A 16,034-nucleotide genomic window follows, 5' to 3' on the forward strand; every position below is an offset into this window, starting at 1 on the left:
TGACAAATATGAATGGAGTGGTCTTGTATTTGTTTGAACCACCAACTTTTTATATACATACTCTGTTTAGTCCTAGTTTAAACATCAACTCATTGCTGCGACGGCGCGGGTAACTTTATGAAGGTACCAGTTCTAGTGGCTAAAACTAATCATAGCTCAAGACGTGTATCATCTGGTGTTAGATCACTACAATTTAGTGAATTACCAGCTCACAGCTCATTGCTAAAATTAATGTCATTCAGAATGCTTTCGCTCTATATAGAAAGTTGTTTAGGAGTTGTTTGCCCTTTGTATAATATTGCAGAAAAAACTACAATTTCATGTTAATCATTTGGTATTATATAAGACTGTAGGAAACTGTGCACAGCTAAATACCAGATATGGGCATTCCAGTTAACTGCTTCTCAAGCAAGACTTAAAGCTCAACTCACAAATGAATTGAATCGATTCTCATTGTAGCTAAATAGCTGTAGAGTTGCAGCTAAATAGTCACAAATACTAGAAATATCAGTATTGAGTAATTACTGAATTTGTAGCTTATTTTTGTTGTATAGCTAAGATTAATTTTCTATCTAACAATTCATAGATATCTTCGTGATCACTGATCACCTTTCTTTGTTTCCTTCAACAATCTCTCAGTATGAAAATTGCTGTATGCAGTCAATACACAAGCTTTATGAATCACACAAAAAAGATGACTGTTGCCATGACTCGACTCTCATCAATCATTTGGTTTACTGATGCGTACCAACGTGACTCTCAGACTGTCAAGCGTTTACTCTCTAGTTAGCACTGGGAAGAGCAACTAGACACTCAGCTGGCTTCTATGTAATCGAGGCATAGGGAAACATGGCTAGTGCAGAGAAGAAATCGGATGGTGGTGCCGTCAAATCTAACAAAGTGGCCAGCAAATTTGCTAGCATGGTGGCACCTAAGCAGAGCTGCATCCGCTGCGGCAAAGCTGTGTATGCGACGGAGTGTGAGAAGTGAGTAGTGAGCATTGCTATTGATCAGGCTCAACCCAATGACTTTTCTGTTTTGAGGTTAAACACACTCGTCAAACAAACAAGATGCATGTTGTTGTCTAATAGGTGATGTGCTTGGTGGAAAATAAAAATATTTTTGATGGTGTGTGGTAAATGTTAGGTGAATGAGAAATACACCTAGTCTAACTAGAGGTAGATCATGCCTTTAATAAATGCCATAAGCTTGCTTGATAATGGTATTTTTTAATATCAGGAACTATCAGCTCTTTACAATATTTGAAGATATGTCCAGCTATTTAGTAATTTGTGTTGGAATGTTTGACGAGGAATCTACACAGGCGTTTGATCAACTGCTTTAATGCATCAAAAACTGTTGGCTAATTACTAGCTTACAGTAAACGTGGAAAGTTGACAGCTGTCATTAATGCTGCTAGGTCAGCGAAGGGCGATGCATTCCACAGACAGTGTTTCAGCTGTGCTGAGCCAACCTGTCGACAAAAACTCAACCACAGAAATGCCCGAACCAACCCAGGAGATCCTGAGATATATTGTCGAGGTAACATACCAATATTTGCTGATATGACATAGTTAAGGTAACATACCAATACTTACTGATATGACATAGTTAAGGTAACATACCGATACTTACTGATATGACATAGTTAAGGTAACATACCAATACTTACTGATATGACATAGTTAAGGTAACATACCGATACTTACTGATATGACATAGTTAAGGTAACATACCAATACTTACTGATATGACATAGTTAAGGTAACATACCGATACTTAATGATATGACATAGTTAAGGTAACATACCGATACTTACTGATATGACATAATTAAGGTAACATACCAATACTTACTGATATGACATAGTTAAGGTAACATACCGATACTTACTGATATGACATAGTTAAGGTAACATACCAATACTTACTGGTATGACATAGTTAAGGTAACATACCGATACTTACTGATATGACATAGTTAAGGTAACATACCAATACTTACTGATATGACATAGTTAAGGTAACATACCAATACTTACTGATATGACATAGTTAAGGTAACATACCAATACTTACTGATATGACATAGTTAAGGTAACATACCAATACTTACTGATATGACATAGTTAAGGTAACATACCAATACTTACTGATATGACATAGTTGAGGTAACATACCAATACTTACTGATATGACATAGTTAAGGTAACATACCAATACTTACTGATATGACATAGTTAAGGTAACATACCAATACTTACTGATATGACATAGTTAAAGTAACATACCATTACTTGCTGAACATACACAGTACCTGCTGTAATACAATACTATAATAAATTGCTGTGCACAGATATTTGAAATAATTGTGTGTCTCAATGCATAAACCTCTGGGCCTAAACTGCTGCATGAATCTGAGTTGCCAGTGTATTTACATTTTAAAATTATGGTTTGTGGCAGCCTGCAGTCATATGGTACAACATAGTAGCATGTACATTCCTTGCCTTTATTTTTGCAACATCTATCAGCAAAAAAGTAAAATATTATGAATAACAACATCCTGACAAAAATCATGCCTATCAGATCTGTAAATGTTGGTTTTTTGGAACAGTTTTATAGCTTGGCCATTCTCAACTGCTGGCAAAAATCTCCTCTGCAAACTATATTGTATGCTTAACTATATGTAGTCGTTATTTGGTCTCTATTCAACGCATGTAACTGCAGGAATATATATGTTTGTAAAGTCAACATGTGAAATACAGATCCATTATTATTTGCCAACTAGCCATTGCTATGTAACCTGCTGGTGACCAGGCGATCAGCTAGTAGTGCTTGGATTAAGACCAATTTGTTCATTGACACAATACTAATCCTTCATACCTGTTTCAAATGTTTTTTTAATTTCTTTTAATCAATTAAACTGCTTTAGAAACCTAAATAGTTAAAATTTGAAAATGTTGACATTCTCTTCAGACATAACACATATATTCCTTTGTATTAAGCTGAAATGTTGATAGTTGGTGTTTAAATACAGGTTATTACAAATATCTTAAGAACTAAGGGTTTGGCTATTAGCTGACTTTCACACTACTGTATTTGCGTTGTGGTGTACCCTCAGGTCATGTGCCAAAGATGGCTGCTGGGAATATCGGACCAGATGCTATGAACATGATGAGACTCAAGCAGTACAGTGACATGCAGAAGAAACTCAACAAGAAAGCGACCTTGAAAGCCGCAAAATATGACCTTTCCTCATACGGGATTCAAGGAGACATCCAATCACAGAGTCTTGTCAAAGACAAGAATGAAAATAAGTTGGATAGTTTGTCAGAGCATCATTTTCCTGCTGTGCTGGTGAGTGCCACAACTTGTGACTGCTGTCACTAGACAATTCAACTGAGTTGCTAAAAACCTGTCAAAAGTTATTTTGATGTTCAGGTTGCCGTGAACAAAGTTGAATCTCTGTACTCTGGTCACCAAACCTCTCTATTTAGAATCAGACCATTGTATGTAATAGTTGGTGTCCATTTCACCAGCCTTATACCAACATCCTGGTCTTGTATTTTGGGTGTGAATAGCAATAAGGTGGGGAAGTATCTGGTGCCTGACAGTTATGTGCTATGTATCAGTATGCCTGACTTATGTATGTGCTATGTATCAGTATGCCTAACTTATGTATGTAATATGTATCAGTAGGCCTGACTTATGTATGTGCTATGTATCAGTATGCCTGACTTATGTATGTATCAGTATGCCTGACTTATGTATGTGCTATGTATCAGTATGCCTAACTTATGTATGTAATATGTATCAGTAGGCCTGACTTATGTATGTGCTATGTATCAGTATGCCTGACTTATGTATGTATCAGTATGCCTGACTTAGGTATGTGATATGTATCAGTATGATTGACTTAGGTATGTAATATGTACCAGTATGCCTGACTTATGTATGTAATATGTATCGGTATACCTGACTTAGGTGTGTAGTATATATCAGTATGCCTGACTTATGTATGTAATATGTATCGGTATGCCTGACTTAGGAATGTAGTATATATTAGTATGCCTGACTTAGGTATGTAATATGTATAAGTATGCCTGACTTAGGTATGTAATATGTATCAGTATTCTTGATTTAGGTATGTAATATGTATCAGTATGGTCAACATAGATAAGTGATAAGTATTAGTGTGCTCTGCATATATAGCTGACAAGTATCTGTATGTTCTGTGTCATAAGTAACACGTATTTACATGTTTGGCGCAGACAGTTGATGAAGCTGTGTACAGACGGTTCCCAACCTACGAACGAGTTACGTTCCGAACGATTGTTCGTAAGGTGAATTTGTTCGTAAGTTGCTTCAGTGCTATATTAGTAGGGTAACCAATAAAGTAAAGGCCGGCAAATTCCTTTACAATACGTACAGTAAAAATAAAAAAGTTCTTTGCGCACTGGAGATACGTTCACGCACTTATGCGCTGCAACGAACTGGGCAGAGAAAGGTGGATGCTGGATTGGGCTTCTGAGTAGTGCCTATTTCCGCCGCTAATACGTCGGTAATACCGTCGGTATTAGCGGCGGACATACGCGCAGACCTGTTCGTATGTACGGGTTGTTCGTAACTCGAATGTTCGTAAGTAGGGAACCGTCTGTATTATCTTATAGAGTTCTTGCATTCTAGCGGAGGAGCTAAGATATTTAGAACTAATGAGAATCATGAGAACTAATATGATTCATTCAGCTGGTTAACGTTTTTGGTTCGTCACAATTTTAATCAAAATTTACTTCGGGCATCCAATAAGCTATTATAATTATGCGTGTGGAGATAATAATGCTCTGCTACATATAATTACACTCCTCAGTTTGTAGACTTCATGACAAGCACAAACATGGTTTCTGGCTATATTAAGTATAGTTCAATATAAACACAAAAGCTTTTAATTGAAAGCTGTTGGTACAGAAAGTGTTACGAAATATTGGGTAAATTTTTAAAATTTTTATAGCTAATGTTGATAAAAAAAACATTGTTATATTTTGTAATAAAGTCCTCAACTGTTTCAGAAGTTTTGCTTTGTTAGAAGTTTTGTTTCTCAAGAGAAATCATTTATAAATAATGCCTCTCATGAGGAAAGTATGCTGATGGCATTGTCAGAAGAGTCAAGTGCTTCATAAAAACTATTCTTCATCGCTTCTTGTCTAGTGAAAGTAATAAAGATTTTACTAGAGCCAACATATAAAAGTTTGGGCATCATTCCCATAAAACCTAGTTGTCATAGTTGCTGTTAAATAGATTAGCTTGATATGACATCTCTTGCATTTCAAACTGTCTTAATTGTGCTAATTGTTTTATCAAACCATTCACAACTCCCTTCCAACATTCTCAAGTGTATATCAGTTGACACCTAGCATCTAGCTATTCTCTGGCCTAAGTTCAACACAAAGTGAGATGGGCAAGCCAGCAGAATGAAGGTGAACAGTAGTACATCATATTTCCCTCATACTTACCAAGAGTTGCTCTTGGTAACCTGATGTTATAGGTCCGCGCTCTCCAGAAAGTCTTTTTGTACTGCATCGACCTGACTGGTACAATAGCCATATTTTGTATAGATTTCAATTTTGTGAAAAGATACGGGCAATACAAAGGGTGGCAGCTGCCTCAAGCAGGTGCCACCCACAATGAAATTTGAGCTCTAAAAATAGTGGTATATCTCTTAGAAGTTTACTACCGCACTATAGAGAACAGCTAATATCTCACTTTGGTGGACATGTCTGTGTAGTAAAGTAGAATTCAGTGTCAGACATGGTACTTTTTCATTATTTTTTCCATTTTATTTCTCAATTTAATTAGAATATTTAATATTACTTTCTCCACTTTTTATCATATGCATAAAACTTCTTGTTGTGCCAAGATATTTATTTGAGTTCACCAAAGATGACCAAAGAGCACGAAGCTCTAGCACCATGCTGGTTTAAGCTCACAAAAAATACAATACCAACTGGTTGTTTCTGTCTGATTTAGATTTAGAAATGAAAACAATCTTCGGTGGTTCTTTCATGCCTGAGATGGAAAATACACACTTGAATTCACACTTTAACAATACTTTCTTGCTGTCTTACGCTGTGTATCTGCGGCATATAGCTGAATCTGAAACTGTTAGAGAACTTTGAAGAAATATACAACGAAAACTGTTTTGATGAAGCATTGAGAATGATTTAGCGGATGTTCCTTCGACTCCTAAAATAGCATATACTATAGAGATGTCCCTAATAACTTATTTTATTGCAGATGGATGCCAACGAGCAGTATCAGAATGAACTGAGAGACAGGCAGGCATTGCTCGAGCAGCAACAGAAGGCAGAGGAAGACGCCTTGTTTAAGAAGTTTGAAGCTGAGCGGCGGGAAGCTGCTACGGAAGCGAGTAAGGAGACTGAACTAGAGTGGGAGTCTAAGCTTAAGGGAATTATTGCCATGTTGGAGAAGAACAACATTGATGAGACAGAGTTTGAAAAGGTGACCACTAGTTCGCAATGTAACTTGAAACTATTTTTAAATCCTTAAAACACTATGTTCCTGACTGCTGTGAGGCTTGTAATCTGTAGTCTTGGAGCAAATATGAAATACTCTTGTTTTACCATGTATACATCGTCTACATTTCTATGAAGAGTATCCAAATATTGCAAATTGGCACTCGCGTATTTGATATTTTGTTGCAGAGAAAAGCGGAGGCTAGAAAAGACTATGAACTGAGGAAAAGTCAAATATTACGGAACAAAACCATCCGAGTGGCCCAGAAACAGCAACGGGTCAGTCAGTTATATATTATTACTCTGTATTATTTGGGTCATATCCTTATATATTATCAATGATTTTGTAATGTGGCTATTTAGCTCTCTTCCATCTATCTAGAGCGTGATGAGTTTGGCCTCTCTAGTTAGAACTGTAGAAGGAAGCAGTGCAGTCTGCGGACTTCTGTATACTTGCAAAAGCTTAGCAATGCCTTATTTGCAACTCCTAGACCACTCACTGCTATGGAGACTACTGACCCTCATGTATTCTACATCATCTCAACTTATATCTTGAGGTCTTGATATTTCATGATTGCTTGTGGCTATTGACCAGGCTCTCTATGATGGTGATTGATTGTTGTTTGTCGTGAGTTAGTGTTCCTGGCTTTCTTGCTGTAATAAATTGTATACTTACGTAAATTTTAAAATCATACAAAATTGGTAGGATCATTCCAATGATGAGCTGGAGACTTTTTCTAACTATTTATGGTCTCATCTGGACTGTTCTTTTTTCTTCCTAAAAATATGAACATCGCAGTAGTTATATGGTAGTCATAGATTACTAGCAGTAGTTATACGGTCATTATATGGTAATCATAGATTACTAGCAGTAGTTATACGGTCATTATATGGTAATCATAGATTACTAGCAGTAGTTATACAGTCATTATATGGTAGTCCTAGATTACTAGCAGTAAACACTACAATGCCCGAAGTCTCTTTAATTTTCAACCAGATTGCCTGCAGGTGGTTGTAGATTTTTAACACAAATTGCCACACAGCTTTCACGACAACAATCCATGAACACGTTCATCAAGGGTATTTGTATTTAATGCTTGTGAAGACCCGTTTTTGATTTTGTAATTCGTGTTTAAAAGGCTGATTCTCAGGAACCAGATGGAGTTTTGAAACAAAATATTTTGGCGACCTGGCAAAAGGCATAAAACATATGCATGTGAAGTTTGAATGAAATTGGGCAAAAAAATCTAGAAATGCAGAGTTTTTACAGACTAACAGACAGAGACAGAGAAAGACAAAGTGGCATTTATTAATAGCATATAGATAGTTATTATCTAATATATTATTCTTATTATTGCTTATGTCATTTACAGATGGGCAAACAAAATTGCTGCCTTTTTGTTATTTCAATTAAAAATCAAAATCAGATAATTTAAGAAACAGCCGACAGCATAGCCTGCATCTTTGTAAAGGAGTGCATATTTGTCCTCCCTTTTTTGTGAAGGAGTTGTCATAAACAGATACTTCTTATCTCTAGTTAGAGTGAAGCATCATGGAGCATAAAGCATCGTGAGGATCCATCGGCTATGAGACTGGAAACGTAAGGAGAGTGGATTAATTAATTGGAGTGGTTATAGCGAATAAAACATCTTACTCTTGAACTATATCACTATTAGCTGATTTTGGTGAGAGTGGAATTTCTATCGATACTATAGATTCATCTTGATATATAGCAAAGGTTTTTGCCACAAAGAATTGTTTGTATGCAATATGTACTTCATGTGTGCTTCTTACGCCCTTCAGAATATATTTACAGTCTATTCATAAGCATACCACATTGGCTTCATGCAGTTACATCGCCTATAACATCTCATATTCGCATGACACAAGCATTATATTTTTAGTACTTATGCAGTAATATCACTTGATGAGCTCACACTGTAAACCTCATGTGTTTTGCACATGACGACTATGTACCTTCCATGGCACAACTATAGCTTATGGTTAGTTATAGCAAGTACAACTATGTGAGCCGCCTTTCAATTTCTTTAGAACTATGAACCACAAAATTCATGTTTGCAGGAGACTTCAGCTCTGGTGGACAGACAGGGAGATGAGATGCTGAAACTAATAAAAGATCAGAAGGAGATACTCGCCAAAGATATGCAGGAACAGCTCGAGGATGCAAAGGTGAAGTAAAGACAAGAACTGTGTTAGTTATAAACCTGTAACACGAACTGATTTGTTGTCTATGGTTTGTAAGTCCCTTACTCTCCTCTGGGATGTAAGGAACCTAAAAACCATAAATAATAAGTATGTATGTATGCAAGTATGCATATGTAATAATATCTTGCTACATATCATTACACTCCTCAGTTTGTAGACTTGATGACAAGCACAAACATGGTCTTTAACTATATTAAGTATAGTTCAATATAAATTCAACCTTTTTATTGAAATCTGTTGGTACAGAAAGTGTTAGGAAAGATTAGGTAAATTTTTAGGGTTTTCAGAGCTAATGTTGATAAAAAAGAACATTCTTATAATTTGCAATAAATTGAGAAACAAAAATTCAAAAAAGGCAAAACTTTTGGAACAGTTGAGGATTTTATTACAAATTATAAGAATGTTCTTTTTATCAACATTAGCTCTGAAAACCCTCAAATGTTCCCCAATATTTCCTAACACTTTCTATATCGACAGCTTTCAATAGAAAGGTTCTGAGTTTATATTGAACTATACTTAATATAATCAAAGACCATGTTTGTCATGAAGTGTACAAAAAAAGGGTGTAATAATATGAAGCAGGATATGATTATACATGCATACATTCTGGACTGTGTTTCTGGAATATAAATGATCTTTACATTAATAAGAGGCGTGTCTATCTGGAGCTGTTGTTGGATGTTAGATAAAGAGACTATAATAAGAGGCGTGTCCATCTGGAGCTGTTGTTGGATGTTAGATAAAGAGACTATAATAAGAGGCGTGTCTATCTGGAGCTGTTGTTGGATGTTAGATAAAGAGAGTATAATAAGAGGCGTGTCCATCTGGAGCTGTTGTTGGATGTTAGATAAAGAGACTATAATAAGAGGCGTGTCCATCTGGAGCTGTTGTTGGGTGTTAGATAAAGAGACTATAATAAGAGGCGTGTCCATCTGGAGCTGTTGTTGGATGTTAGATAAAGAGAGTATAATAAGAGGCGTGTCTATCTGGAGCTGTTGTTGGATGTTAGATAAAGAGAGTATAATAAGAGGCGTGTCCATCTGGAGCTGTTGTTGGATGTTAGATAAAGAGACTATAATAAGAGGCGTGTCCATCTGGAGCTGTTGTTGGGTGTTAGATAAAGAGACTATAATAAGAGGCGTGTCCATCTGGAGCTGTTGTAGGATGTTAGATAAAGAGACTATAATAAGAGGCGTGTCCATCTGGAGCTGTTGTTGGATGTTAGATAAAGAGATTGTCTGTTCAAGATTTGAACTCATGGCACTTTGCTGGGTAGACCGACACTCTCACATCTCCACCAATCAACCACCTGACACATGGGACTAATTGTGCAGATAGTTATTCTCCGTGCTTGATCAGCGCACTTGACGACCTCTCACAGCACTGAGATTGTCAGGATACTAGCATTCATAATAATGATTCTGTTCATCCATAAAACTATATTCCAACACGTTTCAGTTTAGTTACGTAGTATGGCAGTATCTTGCTACTGTAATCCACTTACTCCAGGCAGCTAACATCTGCATATTTTCTGTTTACTGCCTATTCAAAGACAAGACTGTAATAAATATGTTATCTGTATGCAGAATAATGCAACTGGTGATACTAAGGATGAAAAGGTAAATATATGCTGGCTGTAAGTCACTCACCCTACCTTCGCTGATTACTGCTTACCCGCTTTTTACATTCTGGTATATTTTTTGTGCTTGGCACTGGTTGGTTGGCTGCACTCGTCACATCGTGTGCTGCTTTACGTTCCTGCCGTATTTTGTTACAAATGAACTTTAAAGTTTCACATGTTTGCTTTTTGAGGTGTAATTTGAAATTTCTTACTATCGCTATTCTGACACAAGTCGCTTCTATGGTAATTATGATACCAAGTTCTTTTCTCTGGCATTTAAGATGCCAAGATTGTTTATATGGTATTTATGATGCCAACTGCATTTAGAGACGCATTTCAGTAGAAATCTGTTCACAGCATTCTATAGCATTATTTCTATGGCTTTACGTTTTGAGTCTGACTATTCTTACAGTTGTCAGACCTCATGACTGATTATATCAGGTTTGACAGCCATGACTGATACCTTAATATGCATCTTCTTTTGGTACCCAGGCTACCCAGTGTCAGGTAACAGTTTGTGGTGTGTCGTGCTTTAGAGAGAAGCAGCAGAGTGGCTTGATGGACTTGGAGAAGAAAGTATGAATATAGAGGAAGTGGTGACGGGCATTGTGGGAACTACGGAAGCTCCACCTCCTAGGGCAACTCATAATCCAAAGACAGAGATAATGCCAGACGAGGGAGATGATTTTTTCAATGAAGTCTTTGATAATCATGTAGCAACGGTGGCAGAGAATGAGCAGACGAGTTTTACCGAACTTGTACACATTCTTACTGGACCCTTCATGGATGATCTGTCTAAGGCTAGGTAACCGGTACTGAATAACCGAGGCTAGGTATTCCAGGCTAGGTAACCCAGGCCAAGTAACTAAGGCTAGTTAACTAATGTTAGACAACCGAGGCTAGGTAGCCGAGAATAAGTAACCAAGACTAGGTAATAAGCTTCCACTTATTGTATCAACAGGAGTTATCTTATTTGTGATTAAAAAAAGTCTCTAGCATCTCCCTGATAGAGATTACACAGAAATTAATAATTTCACCTCTAATGGCAACATGGAATGATAAATCTTTCCATCGTTCTATTTAAATCTGCTTTAAATGAAGTCACTATTGTTTTGTAGTGCCTGTGCTGGTTACTCGTTGTCCAGTGAGGTTACAAGTATTAGGCTAATTTTTTAACCTTATTTACTTTTATGTGACACCAAACTAGAGCAGTCATGAACTTACTTTTTCTAGCCACTTTCTAATGAAAAAAGTATTTCCGTAGTCAAATTAGTGAATGAGATACAAGCATTACAACAGTCTTGCATTATTTTATAAGGGTGTGCTACACACGTGGTTGATTACACGGGTGTAAACAATTAGCTTGTGTAACCAATCTTGCAGCGTATATCTATGAACCCTGAAGAGTATCTCTATGCATACATGTGCTTGTTCTTCTGAATTTAACTAAAAACCATTACATGACTAATATAATCCTACTGTCTGCAACCTGAGAAGTTATCTCATCATAACAATCCATTTCCTGTTCTCTGCCTCCTGTCACACAAATGACCTCATTCCATAAAATACATAATCTCTCACTTCCAATTGTAACAGTGTAGAAACACATGTTCTGGCTTGGCAAGGGCGCAGAGCTACGCGTCAGTACTCAATGTTTACGTAATCAGCTAAAAAGGTATCTATGGATGTTTTTAAAATCAGGAAGGCGCTTTAATAATATGGACTCACAGTTGGCCACTTTTCACTTCAATTGCGTAATGTTCTGTTGACTGCTTTGCAGGGCTATCTATCGCTGGATAACATATAAAGACTTGAACAAGATAGATTTTTGTGAAGGAGGCTTAGACTCACCAATGGGTTTAATGAGAGGCATAAAGTACGGGACGGAGACCTATCATACCCTCTTTAAGAGACTCTGCAGGTAGAACATCAGCAATGCTAATCATAATTGTCCATTGGTTTACAATTTGCCAAAGCTTTATTGAAATGAAATCACAACAACAATATATTTGTACTCATTTTATTAAGCAATGAGTACAAAAAGCCTGATGTGACTGGTCTTATGATCAAACCCTCTTAAAAAGTGTTTTTGATTGGAAAGCTATAATTTGGTATCCAATTATTGCTTATAAGATATTTTTGTATGGTGTATTGATACAATTAGACATGATATTTAGGATTTTAGATACAAATCTGGAAATCTATAGGTGTATAACATCAACCTTCTGCTATAAGCACATCGGTCGCTGTTCACATATAAAGACGCATGATACAGATAAAACTGCCTGATTTTGTGAAATATTTTGTTTGTATTGTGCATGATTAGTGAATGATGCAACAAGGCTTTAAAATCATTCTAATGTCATTTACTGAGGAGTCATATTCTAGGCAAAATCAATTACATTAAAATTTTTTCATCTATAAATGCTTAGATCTCATAATTGGTGACCAGAGTGAACCAAACTTATATTTTCAGCTGTTGCTCTAATATGCTAATTCTCTTGTAGCGTTTAAAGATTTTGGAAGTCTGATGAAGATCACACACATTTTCCCTGCTTTCACTAATATGGTTATAATATGGTTATAATATAGTTATAACTTGTAGCTATGCAGGATTACATTGCACAGAGGTGAATGGTAAGTCAAAGAGTGTTGGATATGAACCAGGAATGAAGTTTGATGGAAATGCATTTAGAAACACTTGGAATGCTGTACTCATTGATGGGGAGTGGAGATTGGTGCAGTGCAATTGGGGTGCCAGGTATTGTTTACATTAGAATATTACTTTAGTTTTAGCAATATGTTTGGTCTGTCATAGCAAGATGCATCAAAGTAAATTGTTTTACTTAAAATGCTTATTCACTGGCATGCATTAAAATGACAATTTTAGCAGGTGCTTTCAAATAGGCCCATAAAGGGTTAAGGCTTTGAATGTTTATGTCCAATAGTGGTTAACCTTGGGCTTATTGACAAGATGATGAGAGACGAGCATAGGATATTAAACTTTATTCAGAGTTACAGTATATGAAATGGGCACAGGTTAGGAAACTGTCAACAAGATTGAGCCATGTTCATAGACAAGTAACCATTGTTTGTTTATTACACTATTAATTTTCTACCCAGCTGCCCATTTCTGCCTAAAGATCACCAATAAAATCGGAGTATGAGGTTGTGATTTTGTTTTATGAATACAACGATATTCTTGCATCACTAGAGATAGATTTAACCTACAGCTAGCTATCCCATCCCATATGCAATAATAAGTCCAGTTACTAAGATCTCTACACTATCCACTTTCTTCACAGCTTATGCACTCAGTAATGGTATACATTTGTGTATATATATATACACAAATGCTAGTATATATATACTAGTATATATATATACTAGTATATATATATATATATATCTACTATATATATACTAGCATTGTTTGTTATTGATGATCTTGTTGAACATATAGCAGGGAGGTACTCATAATATTGTGATCTTGCCTGGTATCCAGTTAGAAATGGGTTGAGTTGATCATTCGTGGTACTGTTAATTGTTGTAGATTTATGGTGATAAACAAGGACAAAGATTCCAAAAGCCAAGACTCTGAAGATAAGAAAAACATAAAATATCAGTATGATGAGCATTACTTTCTCACAGACCCAGAGGACTTTGTCAAGGAATTCTTTCCAAACAAACCAGAATGGCAGCTACTGGAGTCACCATTGACCCTCGAGCAGTTTGAGAAACAACCTCTGATCAGGTAATGTAATATATCATATTCATAGAATCATACAGCCAAGTGGTACTAAAATCCTCAGACTGGGTCTCAATTTTACAATAGATCTATCCTATTCACGTATAGGAATAGAATAGGTTTTACATTCTTTCATTCTGCCAGTAAAAAGCTAGCAGAACCATTGCCAAATTTATTGGTATGTTAAATTACATCAACTTCGAACTAGTTTTTGCCTAGATCAACTCAGACAAGCATTTATAATCATCACAAAATCCGCATTATCTTTCATGAATGCGGCTCTCACTGTCAGTGAGTTAGCATTGAAAGAAGTCAATTGTCATTCATGAATTGACTTCAGGTCAATATTCTTTCACCTCGGACTCAAGTTCAAGCAAGAATATGAGGCAGTGTTGGATGCTTCAGAGACTGGTGGAGTTGATGTGAGAATTATGGTACCCCAGCAAATAGCCCGAGATACAGCCTTCCTCTATCAGCTTCGATTTATTGATAAAGCCAGAGCACGGGATGTCGAGTACCGAGGCGTTAAACTGGATCGATTTGTCTATCAGTCAATGGATGAAAATGAGGTATAAGACTTCGCTAGTTCTGTTATAACTCTTTTAATCTGACTATTTATAGAATACCCACATATGAAACATATTTTGCAGGTAATTTATTCTGTGCATGTACCGACAAATGGTGAATACTATTTGCAAATATTTGCCTCCAAAATGGATACGACCAAACAAGGACAACTCACAAGCATGGATGGAGTTAAACTCAAGTGTGTCTGCAAGTTCAAAATAACATGCTCTGGAAGAGAGGAGAAGATGTTTCCATTACCCCCTTGTGCACCAGGAGAGTGGGGTCCGACCAAGGCTAGCAGGCAGTTTGGCATGAGGCCTATGTCTCACCCAAAAGGTGTTTTAATAGCAGAGAACAACCTCAAGGTGAAGTTCACTTTAGGAATTCCACTTGTTTTCTTAGCTAAACTTCGCATGAATGATGTTGAAGAAAATTTTTTCCAGGACTTTGTCGATGCGCAGTTTGATGATGAACATCTCCGAGTCAAAGTTGGATTTCCTGTTGAGGGTCAATATGGGTTAGACATTTATGCGAAACCTAAAAATGCACCAGGAGACCAACCCCTAGCTCATGCGTGCAAGTACCTTGTCAATGTGACTAATGTGCAGAACATAGTTGACCTAGGATTGGCTCAGCTCTCAACAGCTTTGAATGCATGTATGGGCAACTGGGGAGCCCTCCCCGATATAAACAAGTATTCAATGGCTCCCCAGTCTCACGCAAACTGGAAAGTCAAGAGCAGCAGTCCTTTAACTGTGATATACTTTAAAGTGCCTCACAATGTTGTTCTTACCGCTCATCTGGTGAAGGAACCTGATGAGAACTATCATGAACACCTACAGATTCAAAGAGAGGGTCATGAGACAATGAGAATCACAGTGAACGGTCTAAGAGAGAATGGTAACTACATGCTTATGATGTTTGCTAGGTTTCACTCCGATGACAGTACGGAATACAACAATGTTTTTAACTACCTTGTAAGGTTCGGTCCGGAGTCTCAGCAAAAGCAAGAGTTGTCTGCTTAGTTTAAGAAGCTGCTAGAAGCTTTTGGCTGACGTGCTAGAAGCTTATATTCCTTACAGCTCACCTGAACTACTCTACTTTTGATTTTAACGACTATTAAGAGCATCACAGCTGTTCCTGTTGTTGCATATAATTAATTATATTTTATAATGTTTTAGCCTCTAACATAAAAAGCATAAACATAGAAATGCGTAATATCACCAAATTACAGAATCTTTGTGTTCACTCTTTCTGATTATGTTATAAAGATATATATGTATATTATACTTGTGGAATGCATAGCTCCTTGCTGTCTTCGATGACTGATCAAATCCTCAAT

General features: G+C 36.7%; 1 protein-coding gene across 2 annotated transcripts; it reads left to right on the forward strand.

Annotated features, from left to right (window-relative positions):
- The first annotated feature begins 801 nt into the window (after positions 1-801).
- Positions 802-15,979, forward strand: LOC137391816 (lim and transglutaminase domain protein ltd-1-like). Of its 2 annotated transcripts, XM_068078353.1 has the most exons (14): positions 802-986; positions 1,421-1,542; positions 3,122-3,357; positions 6,292-6,516; positions 6,720-6,809; positions 8,613-8,720; positions 10,343-10,375; positions 10,914-11,182; positions 12,158-12,298; positions 12,983-13,138; positions 13,931-14,131; positions 14,466-14,694; positions 14,776-15,057; positions 15,136-15,979. In XM_068078353.1, exons 1-14 carry the CDS (start codon positions 850-852, stop codon positions 15,715-15,717), a joined length of 2,811 nt encoding a protein of 936 aa, XP_067934454.1. In that variant the 5' UTR covers positions 802-849; the 3' UTR covers positions 15,718-15,979. The 2 variants fall into 2 exon arrangements, with proteins under 2 accessions (XP_067934454.1, XP_067934453.1); XM_068078352.1 differs by having other exon boundaries at positions 14,776-15,979.
- Positions 15,980-16,034: the final 55 nt, after the last annotated feature.

The sequence above is a fragment of the Watersipora subatra genome, chromosome 3 (genome assembly GCF_963576615.1).
Source record: "Watersipora subatra chromosome 3, tzWatSuba1.1, whole genome shotgun sequence".
NCBI classification, from domain to species: Eukaryota; Metazoa; Bryozoa; class Gymnolaemata; order Cheilostomatida; family Watersiporidae; genus Watersipora; species Watersipora subatra.